The sequence below is a fragment of the Capra hircus genome, chromosome 16, assembly GCF_001704415.2.
Source record: "Capra hircus breed San Clemente chromosome 16, ASM170441v1, whole genome shotgun sequence".
Taxonomy (NCBI): Eukaryota; Metazoa; Chordata; class Mammalia; order Artiodactyla; family Bovidae; genus Capra; species Capra hircus.
Window position 1 is genome coordinate 41,644,707 of NC_030823.1, and position 23,393 is coordinate 41,668,099.

The 23,393-nt window shown below is 47.5% G+C and overlaps 1 protein-coding gene across 1 annotated transcript; it reads right to left on the minus strand.

Annotated features, from left to right (window-relative positions):
• PGD (phosphogluconate dehydrogenase) lies at positions 6,915–21,589 on the minus strand. Its single transcript, XM_013970231.2, has 13 exons — positions 21,451–21,589; positions 20,782–20,857; positions 19,919–20,098; positions 18,332–18,397; positions 17,371–17,489; positions 15,344–15,413; positions 13,125–13,259; positions 11,090–11,279; positions 8,648–8,778; positions 8,267–8,400; positions 7,800–7,899; positions 7,531–7,653; positions 6,915–7,436 (listed from the first exon to the last, which is right to left on the minus strand). The coding sequence occupies exons 1-13, from the start codon at positions 21,456–21,458 to the stop codon at positions 7,317–7,319; spliced, it is 1,452 nt and encodes a 483-aa protein (XP_013825685.2). The 5' UTR covers positions 21,459–21,589; the 3' UTR covers positions 6,915–7,316.

Here is a 23,393-nt window from a genome sequence, read left to right on the forward strand (position 1 = left end):
AAAAATCTGCTTATTTGTTTTATCTTTTGACCTAACCACATGGCCTGTAGGATCTTAGTTCCCCAACCAGGGATCAACCCCCTACCCCCTGCACACACCTCAGAGGCTTAACCACTAGACCTTTAGGAAAGTCACATTGTAACTTAATTCTTAGTAATGACTGTGTATGTCTCTAGTTTTCTCTTCTCTTGAAAATTAGGCATTCAGCTCTTGCTGTAGCAACTGGCTCTAGCACACTTCTGGCCTAGCACTTAGTATGCACTTATTAATTAATCCCAAGTGGAAAGAATGTACTATGTTGAAATCAGTTTGTAAAGACCTGAGTGCCCAGCCTGCTTAACTGAGGTCCAGTGAGAGCCCAGGGCCCAGCTCATGGTGGAGGGTCACTGAATGTTTGTTGAGGAACTGACTCACAGCAGCATCTCAGTGAGTCCTGAAAAAGCAGAGGCTCCTTAATAATAGGCCAGCTCCCCAGGTCATCAACAATGCAGGGGCCCCCAATCTTTTTTGAAAAGAAATTTGACTCAGACATACAGGTATCCCCTGCCTTTGAAAGTTTGCAGTAAGCCTCTTCGTTTTTAAAAATATTTATTTATTTATGTATCTATTAATATTTAACTGCACTGGAGCTTAACTGCAGCATGCAAGACCTTTAGTTGCAGCAGGCACACTCTCAGTTGCAGCGTGGGGGATCTGATTCCTGATCAGGGATCAAATCCCAGCCCCCTGCATTGAGAGCATCGAGTCTTTGTGACCAGACCACCAAGGAAGTCCCTCAGCCACTTTGATACTACACTTGATCTTAGCCAAAAGGCCGAGAAGCGATCCTCAGCCACTTTGTTGTTGTTGTTGTTTACAAAGTTCTCCATTACTGTGGTTATGGCTTTTTTTCTGGTAAAAGTAAAAATTCTCTTTCAGTTTGCAAAAACAGGTGCTAAGGTATGTGTTCAGTTGCTCAGTCGCGTCCGACTCTGTGACCCTATGGACTGTAGGCTCCTCTGTCCGTGAAGTTTTCCAGGCAAGAATACTGTAGTGGGTTGCCATTTCTTCCTCCACTGGATCTTCCCAACCCGGGGATCAAACCTTTGTCTCTTGGCAGGCAGATTCCTTACGACTGTGCCACCAAGTGGCAGAACTTGAAATTTCAGGACGGGGGGTGGTGCCTAAAGCCTTAACTGCAGCCATCAGGGGGAAGTAGTATTTTGAGACCCTCCCACACTTCCTTTGCAGTGGAGTGCTGTGTTTACTTATAACTCTTGCTCAGAACCCCTAGAGGCCTCATCACATCCCAGTCCTTTCCTCTTTTCCAGCACTTTCCCACTACAGGTTGAAATCAACTGGCTTTCTTGACAAATATAAAACTACCAAGAAGAAGGCTGCAGAGTTTGTTTATTTGTGCTTAATTGGAAGAATATACAAGCAGCCTCTCTCTTACTACCTCTATGGAGGAGTCAGGGATAGAAGAGAGAGAGAGACTGTAGATGAAGAATCATACAGGGTTTCCTTTTGACTCCTCAGCCCACAGCTATCCCTCATCTCAGCTGAATCCTAAGCAGGGGAGGGGTGCTGAGGAGGCAGAAGTTCAACATACAAAGTCATTAGGGGTTGATTAGGGCTTCCCAGGAGGCTTTAGTGTAAAGAACTTGCCTGCCAATACAGGAGACATGGGTTCAATCCTTGGGGCAGGAAGAGCCCATGGAGAAGGAAATGGCAACCCACTGCAGTATTCTTGCCTGGGAAATCCCATGGACAAAGAGCCTGGTGGGCAACAGTCCATAGGATTGCAAAGAGTCCGACACAACTGAAGCACACACTGAATCTGGGGAGGGCTGAATCTGCAGGTGCATGAGTATGTTATACACAGATTTTCAAGGGCGGGGTTGGGGTGGTGAGAACCCCACCCAGCTCCTGTTTAAGGGTCAGCTGTTGGTAGGAACTGTCTTTACTGGATGAAAAGCTACCATGTAAACTGGCCATTGTGTGCTCAGTCGCTCAGTTGTGTCCAACTCTGCGACTCCATGAACTGTAGCCCTCCAGGCTCCTCTGTCTATGGGACCTTTCAGGCAAGAGTACTGGAGTGGGTTGCCATTTCCTTCTCCAAACTGGCCACTATGTGGCAGCATTGCGTTACACCAGGAAACAAGGCCCTACTGTTGATCACCAGGGATTAACACTCAATGAGCACTGACTTTCGCAGAAGGCAATGGCACCCCACTCCAGTACTCTTGCCTGGAAACTCCCATGGATGGAGGAGCCTGGTGGGCTGCAGTCGATGGGGTCGCTAAGAGTCCGACACGACTGAGTGCCTTCACTTTCACTTTCCACTTTCATGCACTGGAGGAGGAAATGGCAACCCACTCCAGTGTTCTTGCCTGGAGAATCCCAGGGACGGAGGAGCCTGGTGGGCTGCCGTCTGTGGGGTCGCATAGAGTCAGACACGACTGAAGCGACTTAGCAGCAGCAGAGCACTGACTTGCTCGTGAATGTGCTCCAGGTGCCCTGCCCTCTGAGGTAGGTACTATTACCCCCATTTTATATTTGAAGAGGGTCCCACAGGTGAAAGAACTTTGCCTAAGGCTAAAACTGGCAGGAAGTGGGAGAGCCCAGATTTGAAGCAGCCTGGCTTCTGAGTCCACGGACTTATCCTCTGCTCTGGTCCCACTGCCCTCACCATAAACAGGCAAGCACAGTGCAGGCTTCCTGAGCCCTTTCCAGGTGCATTAAATAGAGGACCATAAATGTTGAATCGTTTATTTTTTCCTAAACTTGCACTGTAAAATGTAAATTCAAAACTCCATCTGCATCAGCTGTTAGATATATTCTAGGTGCTCCTGGCCTTTTGGCTAAGATCACGTGTAGTGTAGGGCTTCCCAGGGGGCACAGTACTAAAGATACCACCCGCCAGTGCACCACAGATACACAGTTTCGATCCTGGGTCGGGAAGATCCCCTGGAGGAGGAAGTGGCAACCCACTCCAGTGTTTTGCCTGGACAAAATATTCCATGGACAGAGGAGCCTCTCGGGCTATAGTCCGTGAGGTCAGAGTCAGACACAACTGAGTGACTGAGCACAAGGACTCATGGGGTCAGGAGTTTCAGATTCTCTCACCACCAAACAAATGGTTACAGCAGTGTGTAACTAGACCCATTGAGCACTCTGAGCGGTAGGATAATCTGGTGATTATGTGTGTAGATTCTGGCTCAGACTTTGGTTCTGCAGGAGCTCTGTGACCTTGGACCAGTTACTTCCCATCCTCAAGCTTTGTCTGTAAACTGGGAATAATGATAGTACCTCTTTCAGAGGCTGTTGTATTAAACAAGTAAACTTAAAACAGTGCCTGGCACACCCTCTGTTAGCTATTACTATATTCTTATGTGTGCCATTGATTACTGTATGAGACCTTCAGGAAAATCCCAAAATAAGGCCAGAGTTCCCAGCCTTCCCATGTCACAAATTGTCCTTTTCAAAGGAAGCATATGTGGCAGATTATATTTGAAAAAAAGGGGAAATCTCCTGACCCACATGGTCCTCTAGAACTTTCCACTCCACCATCAAGAGGTAAAGCCTAATACTTCTTCCCTTGAACTTACGACTCGCTTGTAACTGATATAATAGGGCTGAAATAATGCTCTGCCACGTCCATTGTTGCTGTGTAGTCGCTGTCATGTCTGACTCTTTTCAACCCCATGGACTGCAGCACGCCAGGCTTTCCTGTCCTTCACCATTCTCCCAGAGCTTGCTCAAACTCATGTTCATCTTATCCTCCGTCGTCCCCTTCTCCTCTTGCCTTCAATCTTCCCCAGCATCAGGGTCTTTTCCAGTGAGTCGGTTCTTCTCATCAGGTAGCCAAAGTATTGGAGCTTCAGCTTCAGCATCAGTTCCTCCAATGAATATTCAGGACTGATTTCCTGTAGGATTGACTAGTTTGATCTCCTTGCAGTCCAAGGGACTCTCAAGAGTCTTCTCCAACACCACAGTTCTTCGGTGCTCAGCTTTCTTTATAGTCCAACTCTCGCATCCATACGTGACTACTGGGAAAACTATAGCTTTGACTAGATGGACTTTTGTCAGCAAAGCAACGTCTCTGCTTTTTAATATGCTTTCTAGGTTTGTCATAGCTTTTCTTCCAAGGAGCAAACGTCTTTTAATTTCACGGCTGCAGTCAGCATCTGCAGTGATTTTCGAGCCCAAGAAAATAAAGTCTGTCACTGTTTCCATTGTTTCCCCATCTATCTGCCAATATGGCAAAGACGAAGTCGCTCAGTCGTGCCCGACTCTTTGCGACCCCATGGACTGTAGCCCACCAGACTCCTCCATCCATGGAATTTTCTAGGCAAGAGTACTGGAGTGGGTTGTCATTTCCTTCTCCAGGGGATCTTCCCAACCCGGGGATTGAACCCGGGTCTCCCGCATTGCAGGCAGACGCTTTACTGTCCCTGGGGCAGGAAGAGGTTTTTCCGGAGGGCCCGAGCTAGACTTTCCCAGAGCAGTAGCTAGCATTGCAAATCTCTGGTCTGTTCTCTTTTGTTCCTCTTTATATCTCTTTTTATATTTCTTTTCTATTTCTGTGTCCCTGCTAGGCATTAAAGGCAAGGTGGTGTTTGTTTTGTTAGCTGCAACACTGAGGCACCAAGTAAGATGTTTGCCTCAGCAAGGCCAGCTGAGGCCACATGGTGAGGCCGCCATGTACCTTTCCAGCTGATAGCCTGGGCTGGGGTCCCAGCCAACATTGGCCACCTGATGAATGAAGAAGACAGACACCTCCACATGGTCCCAGCCATGGAACCACCCCCAGCTTTCAAGTCTTCCTAGCTGAGGCTCCCAGATATTGTGGAACAGAGATAAGCCGTCACCCCGGTAGCCTTCCAAATTTCTGACCCTCAGAATTAGGATAAAAAAATGGTAGTTATGTTACACCACGTAGTTTGGGGTGGTTTGTTACACACTGGGCAGAAACTGGCACAGGGTATCCATTACTAGACAATGTGTCTGTGCTAAGATACATACTAAGCGTGGCATATACATCTTGACGGTCTCTCTAGCCCTCCTGAAAAGAGGGCTTCCATCTGCCTCGAAGGTGACAGCTGCAAATCCCCGGACTAAAGCCGCTGCTGAGAGATCACGTCTGCTCCCTTGTCGGATCCATGTCTTTTTTTCCTTCAATTGAAGTGTAATTGTTTTACAATATTGTGTTACGTTTCTGCTGTACAACATCAATCAGGCCTACGTGTATATATATCCCGACCTGCATGAGCCTCCCTCCCCGCCATGTCTTTCTAATTAACTCCTTTCGGTCCCAAATAAAGCAGAAAGTTGTGGCTGACATCATAATAGACCTACAGTTGGTTTGTTTCTGGTTTTTTTTTTTTGCCAAGGGAGGCCCTTTGCCAGAACGGCCACCGGATTGTCCCTGCAGCAGTTGTGCTGGACAGGACCCACCTGGCTGGGAGCAGAACCCATCTGTGTCCACCTCCATCCATTTTTAGAATTGTTCAACTACCTCACCTTCACCAGGAGGTAGGTAATAGAGAGTAAATCATAACTAGGAATCACTATGTGGCAAACACTAATCCTCAAAAGCACTCTGTGACACAGGTGCTGTTATCATCTTTTTACAGACGAGGCAGCACATAGGCACCGAGATTAAGGATCAGAGTGACCATGAATTAGTGGTGAACCTAAGGTATGGGTCCAGGCTCTAACCATTGGGCTGGGCTGTCTTTACTAGAGCTAACATAGGGAGTTTTTTATCGAAGTATTTTTCTAATAAGTCATGGTATGTAAAATTCCTAAGGCATGAGATCATATATAGTAAAAAACAAAAAACACCCAGGCAAAGGACTCATATTATTTTAACAATTAAAATACCTCGCCCTTCTTGTGCCACAATGGGAACCTGGGAGCTTGTTAGAAATGCAGGATATGTACACAGGTATACCTGTGGCTGACTCATGTTGATGTATGGCGAAAACCGTCACAATACTGTGAAGTAATTATTCTCTAAAAAATAATTTTTAAAAAGAAATGCAGAATATGGGTTCCCCGCCCCAGACCTGCTGACTCAGAGCCTACTTCCTCCCACCCTCAACCACTGCCAAGCTCCACGCCCTGGCAGGGTGGTGGTTGTTAGTGGTGTATTCAGTGAAGATCTGCTTAACTTACACACCTGAGCACACAGAGGAGCCCTGCCAAGAACTGTCTCGGGGCTGGTTTGTAAAGTGAATTTACCAGTAAGTGCTAGAAGTAACGTTTGGTTTCTCCAGAAATACCACTGCGTCCAGGACAGGCACACCCTCAAGTGGTAATTATTATCATTACCAATAATAATTACCATTTATGTAGGTGCTTATTATGTGTCAAGTATTGTTCAGTTTTTACCAGGTGTATCTTCAAAATAGCCTTAAGGAGGCCAGAATTCTCCAGGCCAGAATACTGGAGTGGGTAGCCGTTCCCTTCTCCAGGGGATCTTCCCAACCCAGGGATCGAACCCAAGTCTCCCAAGCTGCAGATGGATTCTTTACCAGCTGGGCCACAGGGGAAGCATCTTAGGGAGGCAGGTATGATTATTATCCCCATTTTACAAATGAGAAAACTGAGGCCAGAGATCTTAAATAATTTAAGTCATACAGCTAGTAGGTCATAAGCTAGTTCACTCACTTCTTGACTATTTCCTCACCCTTCCCTCCAGAGTTAATCATTACCTAAATTTGGTGTTTCTGGTATTGGTTTTTTGTTTTTATTTTTATTTTTTAAAGAAAATAAAGGAGAAAATATTTAACAAGACTAAATAAAGGAAATAAACTAATTCAAACGTAATGAAATCGGGTGCACATCTTTCTGCCAGTGAGGCTGTGGCTCAGTGTGGAAGAGGTAAGACTACTTAAAGAGTCTGGATAAAAAGCATAAATACGATTTTTTTTGTGTTTTTTTTCTTTTATTAAGTAAAAGGAAAGGGAGTTCAGGTGTGTGATACAAAGGTTCCAGTTTGATCAAATTCTACAAAACCCTTCCTCACCTTGATGAGAGCCACCGCCTCCCTCACCCACAGGGGACCTGCAGGGAACGCTGCCTCAGGGAGCTGCCTCGCACACACTCCACTCCTGCTCCGTCCCAAGAGGCGAGGGCAGAGGGCGTGCTGGTTCTCTCAGAACTACTTGACACTCAGAGACTCGGGCCAACTCTTCAAAGGAGTCTCTTACGACACACGGTATTTTAAAAGATCTGAGCAGAAAGTAGGGCAGAGGGCCATGCAAGCAGTGCTGTGTGGCAGATGGAATGTCCTGGTCTGTGGAGTTGTGGCTTGGAACAGAAGCCCATCAGGCGTTGTACGATGACGAGGACACGCTGCCCCCGTGGCCCGTCCAGTTGGTATGGATGAACTGGCCCGGCTTGGCCAAGAGTTCGTAGGTGTGCGCCCCAAAGTAGTCGCGCTGAGCCTGGAGAACAAGGAACAGGCTGGTTAGGACAGAGGCAGGCACGGGACTCCGGGCACCACCCAGGTGGATGTTCACCACCCACCCTAAAGCTTACCTGGATGAGGTTGGCCGGCAGCATCTCGTGTCTGTACCCATCGTAGAAAGAGAGAGCAGTGGTGAAGCAGGGCATGGGAATGCCTGCCTGGACACCAGTACTGATGGCCCGCCGCCAGGAGTCCTGAGCCAGAAAAGCAAAGCCAGAAACTAGTGACTAGCTCTCGGAAAAGACTACAGACTTTCAGGCATGCGTGAAAAAGCAGATGCCCTTCAGAGCAAAACCCACTGAGACGGCACTCCCGTACCGCCCAACTCTGGGCTACACACCTGGCAGTTTTCCACAGCTGACTTAAAGAAGTCATCCAGCAATAGATTCTGAAGTCCTGGGTTTCGATCAAATGCGTCTTTTATCTTTCCCAGGAATACACTGAAATAACCGAGAGAGAGAAAGTCGATGAATCTCAAGTAGCAGGCTGACGGTCTGGCAGAAAGGAGGGGAAGTAACAGAAACCCCAGCGAGCTACGAAGGCACCTGTCCTCCTGACCCCACCCCCAAAACTTGCTGTACGGACCAGGAACACTGAAGCCCAGGTCGCGAGAGGTCTGGGTAGAGGGCACAACAGTGTACACAGAAGCACTTTAGATGGGGCAATGTGGACCCTCGAGTAACTGACACACAGGAAGGTGGGGTGACACCTAAAGCTGCCTGGTTGCCAGCGAGAGGACTCCGTGTACAGCTCCAGGAAAGCCCTTCTGAGAGCACCTGAGCCCCTGGTTCCCCCACCAGCACTCACCTCCTGATGATGCAGCCGCCCCTCCACATCAGGGCGATGCCGCCATAGTTGAGGGTCCAGCCAAATTCAGTGGCTGCCTGTCTTAACAGCATGAAGCCCTGAGCGTAAGAGATGATCTTGGAAGCATAGAGGGCCTGAAGATGGACACCAAGACTCATCAGAACTGCAGCCAGCACATGGATGCCCTATCCTCCTTGCCCCCTCCCCATTCCCCCCAGCAGCACAGATCCTACTGCCTCATCCCCACCCCCAGCAGTGTAAGGCCTACAGTTTAACACAGGCTGCAGATCCGATCAAAGGGCAAGGCTGGACTGCCCCCCTTCATGTGGCCTCAGGATGCTCTCCGGCAGCATCCCACCCCCCACGGGGCCTGCACCCCACCTTTCGAATGTCCTCCAGGAATGATTTCTTATCTCCTTCAAATGGGATATTGTGAGGCCCCTTCAGCTTTTTGCTGGCTTGGATCCTCTCGTCCTTCAGAGATGATAAGCATCTCGCAAAGACGGCTTCTCCTGCGTGGGGACAGGGGGTAAATAATGTGTCACCAACGCGCACACACAGAACCCGAGGAGGAGCACTGGAGCCGGAGTGGGTGAGGGGAGAAGTGGAGCACGACCTCAGTTTTACAAAGAGCTGACAGCTTCAACCTTAGGCCACCAGAGTTAAAACAAACTTTCAAAAGAAGCTCGAATCAGTTAATCTGAAAATGAAAAGTCCAAATCAGTCTTCCATATAAACATGGGTATTCAACCACAAAGACCACCATGAAATTCAAAGGGGGTGCTTTAAGGGGAAAAATGAAGCAGCAAAATCACTATTATTAAGAATGGACTCAGTGTTGGTCCAACAGTAAGATTTCTGTTTCAGCTGGGAGGACTTTAATTTTTAAATGCTCATCAATAACTCAATTTATTTTAAGCACTAATACCCACAACTTTGAAACAACCAGTACATTCAGAAGTAACACAGACTTCAACCTTCATAAAATTACATTTTCTAATTCTTAGTTTAATTTTCAGTATATCCATGATCATCGTTGCAGTTTAACAGTTTTATTTCATTTGAGTAAAAAAAAATTTCAATATAGTATTTTATCTTTTTGATGAGGCAGGTGGCATAGAGGATCTTAGTTCCCTGACTGGGGATTGAACCCACGTGCCTACAGTGGAAGTGCAGAGTATTAACCACTGGACCTCCAGGGAAGTCCCTCAGTATAGTATTTTAATATCAAGACCATTTGGTATCTTAAAAATCATCACTTATAAATATTCACCCAACTGACAATTTGCAAAATTAGGATAATTGACCATTTTTCCCAACAGACAACATGAAGTAAAACCTTTAGGAACTAACAGGGGACTCGGTTTTGAGGAAAGGATTCTGGCCATAGACTTGAGAGCGGGTGTCTCCTTGGCCCTGTCCGCCTCTCTGGACTCCTGCACACACATGATGACTTAGCAGTCCTGGGTAGAGGCTTCGAAAGACAAAAGGCACAAGAAGGCAAGCGTGGTTTAACCGCAGGGTTGCTTAAAGATTAGACAGAAGACTAGCTTCCCCATTAGTTCAGCAAGCAAGAATGGCACCTGGCCAGGGAGGAAGCCTGCCTGCGGTCCACTAGGAAGGGACAAAGTCTCTGAAACATCCGAGCAGGACTCTCTCGAGGGCTCTAATACTCATATATTTGAGTCAATGATGAATGAACCGCTCCCAGTTATTGGTCCTGTGGCCCGCCCCTGGATGGTATTCAGATTAGCTAACCAGCAGTCCACTTCCTTCTCTGTAAAGCTGGACTAACTGCTTCCCTCCTCACCAGGCCTGCAACCACCCTGTTCAATGTGAACAGTGAAGTGTAATTAACCATGAAACCAAAGTGGGAGGAGATTAGGAGGGAAAGGCAACCCATGTCTGGAAGAGCCAACAGTCCTGGGGAACCACTCTGCCAGGAGTAATGAACAGCCTGTCAGTAAACAGGCCAGAGTCTGCCTTCATTCTTCTTTTCAATCTTGCCTGATGTATCTATTTTATTCCTTTTTGGTTTTTTTGCCACATAGAAAGGCATGTAGGATCTTAGTTCCCCAACCAGGGATTGAACCTGCACCCCCTGCAGTGAAGTCCCATTTTACTCTTAAAGAACCATCATGCAGTTCTGTTTATCCTCTTGGTATTTTTATCTCTGCTGATTTTTTCCTTCTCTCTACATCTTTGAGTTTGATGTTTCGCTCATTAAGATAAAAAAACAAGGGTGGGAAAAATATAAGACAACTTCAGGACAGTAGTACTCTTCTAAGAACTTAGGAAAGAAATATTAAAGGACTGGAAACACATAAGTAATATTTTACTAGATAATTGAGAAAAAACCTTAGCCAAATAGTAATAAATGTTGAGTACCTAAGCTTTTATTATTGTGTGAACTGTCGTATGAAAAATTCCATTACAGTTACCTTTCCTATTAAAAAGACCTTAGGTCACTGACTATAATTAAATCACTAATGTTAAAATGATCCAGGAACTTCTCCAGCAGCCCAGTGATTACGACTCAGCGCTTTCACTGCAGGGCCCCGGCTTCTGTCCCTGGTCAAGGAACTAAGATCCACAAGCTAAGCAGTGTAGCCAAAAAAAAAAAAAAATCCTCGAAGTCAAACTGCAAAAGACGGTGATTCTGGAATTCATCTCAAAGCTCACATGACTGGCAGAAGGATTACAAAGAAGAGATTCAAAGGCAGCTTCAGCCTCTCTCACACTGTAACCTTATGCAAATGCATAAAGAGCAGGCTGCACTTGATCAAAACCAAGACAGAGGTTCAGCCGAAAGCTGAGCATTACCGATGAGGGTGACGGGCACGCCGTACTCCAGGGCGGAGATGGCGGTCCACTTCCCGGTGCCCTTCTGCCCTGCGCTGTCCCGGATCTTTGGCAGCAGGTGTTTGCCATCAGCATCTTGGAACTTGAGAATACTGGCTGTGATTTCAATCAGGAATGAGTCCAGCTCTGTCTTATTCCATTCCTCAAAGGCCTGTGTGCAAGACATGAAAGAAAACAATGTGAGAGAAACCAGGGTTATACAGGAGACACTCCCTTAATGGACTCATCCTTCTCCCCTGTCAATACTGACGGATGCTCACAACCTGCTCAATACCGGAAGCTACCCGGCTCCTCTCCAGGACACCCCAACACTTCTCCCACCAGCTAAGTTCACCCCAACACTTCTCCCACCATCTAAGTTTTATGCTAAGAGTCAGCTGCGTCCGATTGCAGCCTGTTGATACTGGTCTTCTGATCACCAGAATGCTTCCCTGAGCCGGGTGTACCCTCACTTCGCATGGGTCTCTGTACAGTCACCTTTTTCCATCAATCAGTCTGGAGAGCGGCCTCTTACATCCCTTTACTTTTCTTTACAATAATGATCATGAACTAGCTTTTTATAATCAGTCATTACTGTCTGTCTTCTCAAGATCCATGAGGGCAAGGACTTTGTTTACTAATACATCCCCAACATAGAAGAGTGCCTGGCATGTAATACAGTACTCATGTAAACCAATTAAGTATGAACACACACAAAACAGTAATGTTTCTATGAAAACTAAGTCATTGTTTTTGAAAGAATAAAGAAAAGTCAGTAAAACAAGGTAAATGGGGATGACACATTTAAAAACTAGGAGGAAAAGTGGAGAATCTGAAGGATTCTGCACTGTGTACCTTGCAAGTAAGCGTCTTTTAATCATGTTCCACTGGAAATAACTCAAAGGACGAACTCTAGATGAGAAAGTTGACTAGAATGCTGATCAGCATGGCCATACTTAAAAGGGCCCACTCATAAAATGATGGGTGAATGAACTTTTGAACATACCTGCCTATATTTTCTTTTTTGGGGACTGCGCTGTAAGGCATGCAGGGTCTTAGTTCTCCAACCAGGGATGGAACCCATGTCCTGTGCAGTGGAAGCTCAGGACAGGGGACTTCATTGGCAGTACAGTAGTTAAGACTTCCACTGGTCAGGGAACTAAGATCCCACCTGTTATGCGGCCAAAAAATAAATGTTTGCCTATTTAATGATGCTGAAGTATCTGAAGAGTACGAACATCTGCAGTTTACTTTGAAGTATATATTTCAAATATATATAAAATATATTTATTTATATAAAATAAAACTAATAGAGGGATGGACAGATACTCAATAAAGCAAGTGCTTAATATAGTAAAGCGTTAGTGGTCTAGTCTAGGTTGTGTGTATGTAAGTGATCACTCAAATTCTTTCAGTTGTGTTGTATATTTGAACACTTTCATAATAAAATGTTGGGGGAAATAGTTGTTTCCATCTCTAGCTTTTTGATTAACTGTCAGCCAGTCACACCTTGATCAGAAAAACGGGCTTCTGTTGCTCCTCCCATGAGGGACCCTGCAGCTGAATGACACTGCCCTAAAACCCCGTCAGGGCCCTCGTGAGGGTGGTGATTACCATCAAGAGCCCCTGGCTGAGGGACCGCCTGTCAAATTTTGTGATCCTATTACTGAGAGCAGCCCTTGGGTTAGGTTGAGTCCAGCCGGGCCACCAGAATGATCAAGGGAAAAAAGAGTGAGCAAGAATTTACTGCTACCCACCTTGGGGCTTCCCAGGTGGTGCTAGTGATTAAAAAAAAAAAAAAAAAACCACCTGCCAATGCGGGAGACATGGATTAGATCCCTGGGTCGGGAAGATCCCCTGGAGAAGGAAGTGGCACCCCACTCCAGGATTCTCGCCTGGAGAATCCCCATGGACAGAGGCGCCTGGCGGGCTACAGTCCATGGGGTCGCAGAGTCAGACACGACTGAGCGCACAGCACTCCCGCCCCGCCCCTGGCCACCTCCTTGTGCCATCTCACCTTGGCCATCTCCTCGTGCCCCAGGCCCAGGACGTCCTTCATCAGGTGGTAGGCCTCACAGATGAGCTGCATGTCCCCGTACTCTATGCCGTTGTGCACCATCTTCACAAAGTGTCCTGCACCCTCGTCCCCCACCTGTTAGAGCCACAAGCCAGGAGGCCTTCAGGGACCCACAGAACACACCAGAGGAGCCCGTGTCTGATTCTTTGGCCAGGCTCCCTCCCCAGACAAAAAGAATGAAGAAGTGTCGATAGTATTTTCAACTGCAAGGGGAAAAGAAGCTGGCCAATTAAACCACTTGTACTTTAAACAATATAGAAACGTTGTGGAGTTGTAATGGCCACTGAGGGGTAAGGAGACCTCAGATGCAAGGTCTGGCCCTCAACCATGTAAGCCCAGAAATGTGTTCTCGCCAGGGTGCCAGAGTGGACAAGGTACAGATATATAATAAAGCCAGCAAGGTTGTAAAACCACAATACCAGTCTGTGAATTTATGATGAGAAATTTAACTTAGTGTGGTGACCAGCATTAGTCCAAGTGACACCCTCCTCTGTCCCTGTGGACAAGCCATAGGGGAAGCCAGAGTACCTGAAAACTGGCTGGAGGACAAGGAGTCTGGACAGGGAGCGTGACGGGGCCTCAGACTACACGTCAGGTGCTGCCATCTCCAGGACGGGGACGTGCCGGGACGTGCCTGCCCCTGGACGGTGCTGGTGGCCCAAGCGGTGTCCCCGCAACTGCAGAGCCGGTAGGAATGCTATCCCAGGTCACCCTTACACGGAGGCTTCCTCCGCCCACCTTTCCACTGCTGACCTACCCCCTCCTGGTTTTGACACTTTCTTTGGCCGTGAAATCACATGGCTAGTAACACCTTGCTTCACCCCTTCCTTCCTGTAACTTCAGTACTGAACTAAGGGGGGCCTGCTTTTAGTGTCTAGACCAGTTGTTTCAATAACCTAAGGGTAAGGCTTAGCGCTATGGAAAATCAACTAGAGTTGACCAAGATACACAGGCAAGTACTGCTATTTTCTCCATGGTTATGTCCTAAATGCATCTAAGAAAAAATGACTGCCACTGCACCTTCATTTTTACTGTAGCAATTTATTCAAGGAGCACACTCCCTTCCTAATCCTCCACACTTGTGAGGAACTTACCCAGTCCTCTGAATCACAGCACCAGCCCCTCTTGACACAAGGGGTTCTGACTGACCTCAGTGACCACAGGTTAAAGTATGAGGGCAGCTTAGTCACCAGGCCCTGTCAGGCCCAGGTATGGGGAGGGCCCCTCATTCCCTGTGTCCTTGAGTTCTTGTTTCATCCCTACTTTTATCTCATGTAAAACAAAACATCATAAAAATGGCAAGTGAAATAAAATTCCAGGGGATTAGGAGCTAAAGCGATCTTGGAGGTCACCCAGCCCAACCCCCATATTTGACAAATGAGAACACTGAAGCCCATGGATGACAGGGACTGAAGCCCAGGAGCCCCAGGGACTGAAGCCCAGGGGCCCCAGGGACTGAAGCCCAGGGGCCACAAGGACCACCTAATGTCACAGTTCTGGTTAGTGGGGAGCCAGTATGACAACTCAGGTGCCCCCAGCCCAGCGCTTTGTTCATTGATGGGATGGACTGAGGCTGTAACAACAGACAGAATGTATTTTATTCATAACACTAAATATAGGAAGGGGAAGTATTAGCCTTGGCCTCTGTCCCATTCAGTGAGGGCAAAAAGCTGCAGCTTTTCTGTGCTAAGCTAGCACAGAGTACCCATCCCAGGAGCAAACTCCACATTTGATTCTGACATTCTTTTTTTTTGGCTGTGCAGCTTGTGGGATCTTAGCTCCCTAACCAGGGACTGAACCCAGCCATGGCAGTGAGATTGTGAAGTCCTAACCACTGGACCACCAGGAAATTCCCTTGGCATTCTTTCTTTAGCCATGAAGTAGTATGACTAAAAAATCTTAGTTCACCTTGTCTTTCCTGATCCTTTTTTAAGGAATCCATATTTTAGATGAATTGAGAAGGGCTGCTTTTAATATCAACCTCCAGTTATGAATATTAAGATACAAGGAATGTACAATAGCCACATTTTAGACACCAGCTATGCTAGTGACTTAAAAGACTGAGGCACTCATGTGACAAAGCAAACCACCGGGCCTGCAGTAATCCTCTGCACCCTCTGCCCGTGGTGCCAACCGCTCGAGTGGGGCCCAGAACCTACCCAGTCACAGCAGGGTTCTCCTGTCCCCACTTTGGCGGCGATGCCTTGAAAGATGGCCTTGATGTGGGGCCTGTGGGAGGGAAGCGTGTGGTTCAGCTGCCAAGAACAGAAGGGCTGAGGGCTCCCTTAAGTTCTCAAGGACAGCCCCTCCCACCCAATTTTTCCTTTCTAATGGAAGGTGGGAGTGCCCTCGAAAAAGTCATGAAAAAACTAAGTCCTCAAGGTAAGCCAGTCAGAGGCTGCGGACTATCTGATTTGAGATAGGAGACAAAAAGCCTGGGCGGAAGGGTCAGCAAGGCCCGAGGAGAAACTTCTGTGCGATCCCCACCGTTCCCACAGAACCTTCTATTGTCTGGAATGATGTTATCACGGACAGACAGAACCCGGAAGCGCTTCCAAGAGCTGTACTCCTTATCATTCGGAGAAAAAGCAGCTGCTCTGTGTTCCTTGCACGCCTCCTGTACCTCCCGACACCTACTCCTTCTGTTCTCACTGCTAACCAATACAGGCTACTTCACAAAAGGGATTTGGTGAAGATACGAAATCTGACAGCGCTGCACAGGACGAGGGGCCGAGGCAGCTCCACTTTAACCCTTTGGAGCTTCCCTGAGCTTGACTCACTTTTTCAGGTAAAAGGACCATTTCTGCTCCTGATGGGCCAGTCAGGAAAACGTATTCATGGGAACTGGAGCACTCACGAATGTCTGTATAGCACTTTCGTGGGTACTGTCTGCAGTTCTAACAGCCCTCACTGGGCAGTACCCAAGGTAAATCTTTTTAAGCTTTTGAGAAGTAGGAAGGCCTCTGCCTCTAGATTTTGACACAGTGAAGAGAATCATTAGGGAAAGACTGAAGGCAGGAGGAGAAGGGGGAACAGAGGATGAGATGGTTGAATGGCATCACCGACTCGATGGACATGAGTGAATAAGCTCCGGGAGCTGGTGATGGACAGGAAGCCTGGTGTGCTGCAGTCCATGGGGTTGCAAAGAGTGGGACATGACTGAGCGAATGAACTAACTAACTAATCATTAGGGGAGTAATTAAAAGAATCATCTTCCCCAATAAACCCCTCATCTCTGGGGACTGGATTTGATCACTCCTTTTTAAATAAATTCTTCTTTTTTTTAAAACTTTTTTTGTCCAAGCCTCAAAGCATATGGGATCTTAGCTCCTCAATCAGGGACTAAACCCATGCACCCTACAATAGAAGCTCAGAGTCTTAACCGTAAGACTCCCTGGGAAGTCCCCCGATCACACCTTACTTTATTGCCTAATATAAGTCTACAATATATGGAAACCAAATTCATTCAAAAAAGCACATTACCTGTCCATGTCTCCCTCACAGGGATCCTTCCTTTTCTATTTCTTTCTCTTCTGCTCCACTATTGTCCTCTGTCTGGCTTTCTCTTTTCTGCAGCCTCAGCAGTGGTGTTTCCCTCAGTCTAAGTTACACATAACTAATTACTTGCATCTTTTCATTTTAATCCTCCACCCGGCTTATCACCCCAACCCCTGTCTCACACAGCCCACCTGTTTCATCATCATGAGAGCACCTCCCTTCCAGCCAACTACCCGTCCTCTTACACACAGCACAGTGGGCAACGTAAAACTCGTTTCTTCCTAGGTTTAGAAAACACTCCACCTGATTTCCAGGGAACGAAAGAGGCCCCATCTGACTGCCATTACTCCCAGTGATTAACTACACCATATCTGAGCTGAAGAGGCAAATCTTACTCCTAAGCCCAGACAGTGCATTATCTAAGCTGCCTTCTTAAAGCCTCTGAACCCTTGAAGCCTACTTAGAACTTCCATTATCGGTACTGGAGGAAATAACAGAGAAAAAAAGGAAAAGAGAAACAGGCACACACATTACATCAAAGCAACAAATCATAAAAGACTATGTCCAGCATCTCCCATTCCCATCACTCAGACTGCACAGAGGAGAGTGGGTGGCAGGGCTGGCCTCCACCCACACATCTCCAGGTCCAGCTCCCTGTGTCCACGCAGGTGGTGCCCATGGTACTCACCAGGCCTCCTTGTTCCCTCCCGGCATAAGCGACGGGCCATAGCGGGCCCCGTCCTCTCCACCACTAACTCCGCTCCCCACGAACAAGATGCCCTTATCCTTGAGGTCTCGGCACCGTCTCTACAGGAAAGAAAAAGAAGTTCATCATGTTTCCTAAAATCAGTTTCTCCCACCATATGAAACAGGTATGGACATCCCACATTTGAGTTCAGTGACCCAAGAATCCAAGAATAACCTGGCCATTCAAGATATTTAATTCCCTCAGTTTGGGAACTTAAAAAAAAACAATCCATGGACGTTTAAGATAGCTAGCCAAAGGGAGGGCTTCCCTCGTAGCTCAGTTGGTAAAGAATCTGCCGGCAATGCAGGAGACCCAGGTTCGATCCCTGGGTCGGGAAGATCCTCTGGAGAAGGAACTGGCAACCAACTCCAGTATTCTTGCCTAGAGAATCCCCATGAACAGAGGAGCCTGATAGGCTACAGTCCATGGAGTTGCAAGAGTAGGACACAACTTAGCAACTAAACCAAACCAACCCAAAGGGAAATAATACAGCCAAACATACATTCTCACCTTACAGACCTTGTACAATAAGACTCAATGAAGAGGTGGTTTAATACAAGCATGACTTACAGACACTTAGGTTGTACCGGGACTTTCCCAGCACATGAAACCATTAGAGCAGCAGTCCTCACCCACACTGCCCAATGATGTATCACGGATTGGTGAAGAGAAAGGGACATGGGCATAAACGCCCAGCCTGCTGAGATCTAAGCAGCAGTCATCCTTCTGAGTTACATGCGTGACCAGTGAGAACCTCATCCATCAGGTATGTCTTGACGGCCAGTCCCCAAAGAATCAGAACCACAGAAGCAGGTCATCTCTTCCGTTACATGTGCAGTGCTGCTACTTTTTTCTAAAATGTTCCCAGAACCTAGAAGAATATGGACTGAGGAACACTCACCATGGTATCCCTGTATTCAGAATTTCCTCCATCAATGATGATATCACCAATGTCTAGCAAAGGTACCTGTTAACCAGACACCAGCATTAAGGCAAAGAAATGAAAGACAAAAATAAATATACCTTGACCAGTTAAAACAAACAAGAATTTATCCCAAATAAATCCAGCCTGAAAGTGTGTGTCTGTGTGTGTATAAAGTTTAATCTTCAACAATCCTCTTTGAGGCTAGAGTTGAAAGTCAAAGTGTCAATCACTCAGTCACGTCTGAGTCTTTTGCAAACCCTTGGACTGTAGCCCACCAGGCTCCTCTGTACATGGAATTCTCCAGGCAAGAATACTGGAGAAGTTTGCCATTTCCTTTTCTACAGGATCTTCCCAACCTAGAGATAGAACCCAGGTCTTGCACACTGCTGGCAGATTCTTTGCCGTCTGGCCACCAAGCCAGGGAAATCCTATTTAAAAGCTTAGGGTAGCAAGCAAACCCAGTCAGAACTCTCCACAACTGAAATAATTTTTTTAACTAAGATTTTTACAACAAACAAATCCTACTTGGAAAATTTTTTATTTCCAATGGGTACCACGTGTCTGATTTATATTCCTAGATTGGATTAGTTTTAAAAGATCTATAAAATCTCTGCCTGGAACAGAAAATGGGTCCAGTAAATATCTAATGGTTTGGTATATGAATAAATGATTTGATCACCACCATTTGAAGATGGCAGGAAAAGACCAGGCGTTGAATGAGAATATCTTCCCATGGCTCACCAACTAAGCTGGCTTTATCGTTCAGTCTCCTCCCACAAGGGAGATTCATTATTCAACCTCCCCCGACAAGGCTCCAGTTTACATTACTTAATATTGTCCTGTGCTGAAGAGTGGACTTCCATGGTGGCTCAGATGGTAAAGAATCTGCCTCCAATGCAGAAGACCCAGGTTCGATCCCTAGGTCAGGAAGATCCCCTGGAGAAGGGAATAGCTACCCACTTCAAATTCTTGCCTGGAGAATTCCATGGACAGAGGAGCCTGGTGGGTTACAGTCCAGGGGTTTCCTACGAGTCAGACTCTCTCACATGCACACACTGAAGAGTATTCTGCAATTTTCCAGTTCATTCTGTCTGAACTAATCCTGGGTAGCCTGACATCTTACTACACAAAAAATCTGGTGTGTCATTTATCACAACGTTCTTCTTCTCTAGGTCATTTTTCTTTTTTAACAGAGGCATAGTGGAGTCTCAACCACTGGACCTCTAGGGAAGTCCCAGAACTGGAAGTTTTTTTTGAACATCAAAGATAGAGTTCACTGAGATTACTGATATTTCTATTCTGGTTGATAATAAATTCTTACTGACATGTCTCTTGCCTCAGAATTTTATATACAAAGATTTATTGTCACCCAAGGATATACTGTTACTTAATTAGTGCCAATCAAGTTAACCACCACTGAGTCATTAAAGCAGCAGTTTTGTCAGAAGTGAGCAGACTGCACCTAGAAACTGAAAAGGGACAAAAGTTCTTAACCAAAAAGCAACGAAACAGCTAAAGGAAGTCCTGCCAGATGAGCGGCAGCTAGGAGACGGCCGGCCTCACCAGTTTCTCAATGAAATTATCAACGGCCTGACCGGCCTTCACAAGCAGGATGATCCGCCGTGGCTTCTTCAGCTTGGACACCATTTCCTCCAAGGAGTGAGCGCCAAGCACCTTGGTGCCCTTCGCCTCATTAGCCAAGAAGTCATCAACTTTGGAGACTGTCCTATTAAAAGCACAGACCTAGAAGGACAAGGGGCCTGATTAGGAGACCTAGGACACAGAAGACCTTCAGACTGAGGATCAAGGGACAGTGGGTTTCTATACAGCCCAAGGTTTTGGGAAGGGAGGACCCTGATTCTAACTTTTCTCCAACCAAGTGCTGATGGATCACCGTAAAGTTAATTATAATAGGATAAAAAAGCAAAGGACTGGATATAAGCAAAGGTCAACTGCCTGTAACATATTGGGCCAGAGCCTGTCACTATTTGGTTAGGACTTAAATCTGGGAACTGGCTAGCTCCAGACTGTTACCTTTTGTCACTGATAATCCCTGTGTCTAAGCCAGTTTAGTACTCACACCCGAACTTTTCTCCAGATCCTATTAGGCAATAAAGTTAGAGATCTACACTTTCGGAGGAATTTCTCCTCCTCAGGAGATGGGCAGGTTTACTCAAGGCCACCTTACAGAATGGGCAGATCCATTCAGCAGGACTCCTTCCTGAGAGGACTATAGGGTGGGCCCTCCCACCCTCACATGTAAAGTGGGGCTTCTCTCTCTTGCAAAAATGTTAAGCAGCAACAGAGGACATAGAAAGAGAACCACATTCCAAGCTACAAGGGATCTTTCAAATCAGAACAGTCCCCAGCACTCAGGCTAAGGCACCGAGGACCCCTAAGGGAAGAGTGTGCCCCTCCCCACTTACCACAAAGCCATGGTCATTCATGTTTAAAATTAAGTTCTGGCCCATGACAGCCAGTCCAATCAGGGCAATGTCAGCTCTGAAAGAGGGGAAGAGGAACAAAGAAAACTTGTCAGTTGCACTTAATTCATCACAACTCAAAAGAGTTTTCTACCTTTTGATACAATTAACAACTCGTCTTAAATTTCCTCTAGCCCACTCCTTCCTTTTGCACTTTAGACCCCGGGGTTGCAGCCTTCAGGCCACCCCCCATCAACCACTTCGCGGGTCCCCAAGTTCTCCTGGACCAACGACACATGCACAAGGAGGGGGTTCACGGCAGAGTCTTTTCTGCGCTACGGTCGAGCTGGTGATGACGCTTCCGAGGCCTTCCGTCTCCGCAGGCGGGCCGTCCAGGGGCCCGAGCTGCCCTCGGCCACGCCTGTCCCCTCCTCTCTCTCCTTTCCTAGGAACGGGATCCGCCCGCGTCACCGCGAGGCGCAGAGGGGCTGGGTCCCCGGAAAGGCGAAGCCGCGGGGCTGGCATGGGGTCCGGCGCTTCTCTGGAGGTCCCGGGCTCCGGGCGCCACGAGGCAGGGCTCTGGAGACCCCCGGGGCGAGGCGACGTCAGGGGCGGCTCCGGTGTCCGCGCCGGCCTCCAGAAAGTTCCCTGGCCACCCGCGGGGTCACTCACTGGGCCATGGCGGCGACGGCGGCGGCGGCAAAGCAGGTTGCAGCAAGCAGACCCGAAGCGCAGGGAGACCACGGCGAGGACGACCCGGGATGAGTCCCGATCCGGCTCGCCCCCGGAGGCTTTGGCCGCGGCTTTCCAGCGCTGGCCAATCGGAAGGATGGGGCGGAGTCTTGATGGCACTTCATTGGTCCGGCCCGGCGCCTGTTAGACCACCTGAGGAAAGTAGGCCCGCCCACTTCTACGGCTGGTTCAGGAGAGCGCCGAGCACATCGATGACATCGCTTGCTCGCCCGCGGGGCGTGGCGCGGGTCCCAGGCAAAGGACACTTGGCGCCTGAGTTCTGCTCTGAGCCTCGGTCCGGAAGAGTGGTGGCTCACGTCGGGCCGCCCTTTTTTCCAGTGCAGCGGGCACTTGGACGCCTGTTGTCCAAGTGTCCATCACTCCCTCCCGCCGCGCACACTCTGGGGGTTATGCGTGGAATTGCTCCACCCTGGACAGGGCCCGAGGTTGTAGAGCCCTGAGCTACTCCATCTTGTAAAAGAATTCCATTTTTGCAAAGGTACCGGGCAAACAGACTTAGACTTTGGATATTGCCTAAACTTGCCCCGCTATGCACAAGCCAATCAGCCCTTAGGCTAAACCTCCTGACTTTAAGTTCAAGGATTTGTGATTTACCTTGCAAGTAATGATTTACATTTGTGATTTACCTTGGAAGTGATGATTTACCTTTGTGAAATAATGATTCACCCTGTAAGTGAAAAAAAAACAATCAGAGATCCACACACGACCCTATAGAAGAGGGTAACCAGTCAGTAGTCCTTCAGCCTGAACACCCCTTTTTGTTACCCTTTCACCTGAATATTCCCTATATAAGCAGTGTAACCCAAAACTCGGGGCTCCTCTCCTTAGCCACTGCGTTGGCAACGGTGGGAGCCCCAGCTCGAGCTTGGTAATAAAAACTCTCTTGCTTTTGAATCGGATACCGGCTCCCTGGTGGTCACTGGGAGATTTCGTGAATTGGGCGTAACAAGGTGCATTCTTTCCTTTTTAAATTTTTATTTATTTGGCTGCGCCTGGCGCTTAGTTGCTGCTTAAGGGATCTTTAGTTCTAGTTACATCATAAGAACTCTCAGTTGTGGCAGGGGGGATCTTAGTTGCCCCACCAGGCATCAAACCCAGACCCCGCAGTCTTAGCCACTGGAGCACCAGGGAAGTCCCCAGAGGTGTATTCTTGTCTGTAGACACATGTGACAAGTGCCAAGAAACGTTGCTCCTCACCACAACCTTGTGGGGGAGACGAGTTGCCTCTTTTTACAGGTGAAGAAACAGGCTCAGAGAGCAGGAGGGGAAGTACTTGCTGGGCTGCGATGGGGCCTGGCATGGAGGTCGAGAAGCCACGTAAGGGTGAACGGGCAGTTCAGGGCATTAAATACCATCTCCCACGTGCGCAGTCCCTGGTGCACGAGGCGTCTTCACGCTCAGCCCTGAACCCTGCCGCCTCCTGTGCAGATGCCCGTGAACGAAGCTTAGCTCCTCGGGAACCTTTTAGAGTTTTGTTTTGTTTTCTGTGGATGCTTGGTATCACCTAACAGTGCCTTGCACATTGTAAGTGCTCAGCAGCTGCTTAACTACTAGAATCACACAGCCAGTAAATGGCTAGATAGTGACCCAGTTGTGGCCCATTCAAGGCTATTTCCATGACACCAATTGCACAGGTTAATATGTAACATAGGTTTTAACAGATACTGTTACAACTTCCACCTTAGCAGAGGTCCCACTGTAGCGCTTTTTTGCCTATTGAAAGTCCTGTGTTAGTTAAATCACAGAAACAATGTTTCTGTTAATGCAGTGTTTCTGTTAATTCTGTTAATGCAATAGTGGAATCTTACTCTGAAATTTTAAAATGGTATCACAGCCCACTTTATCTTGTATGTACCTATTCT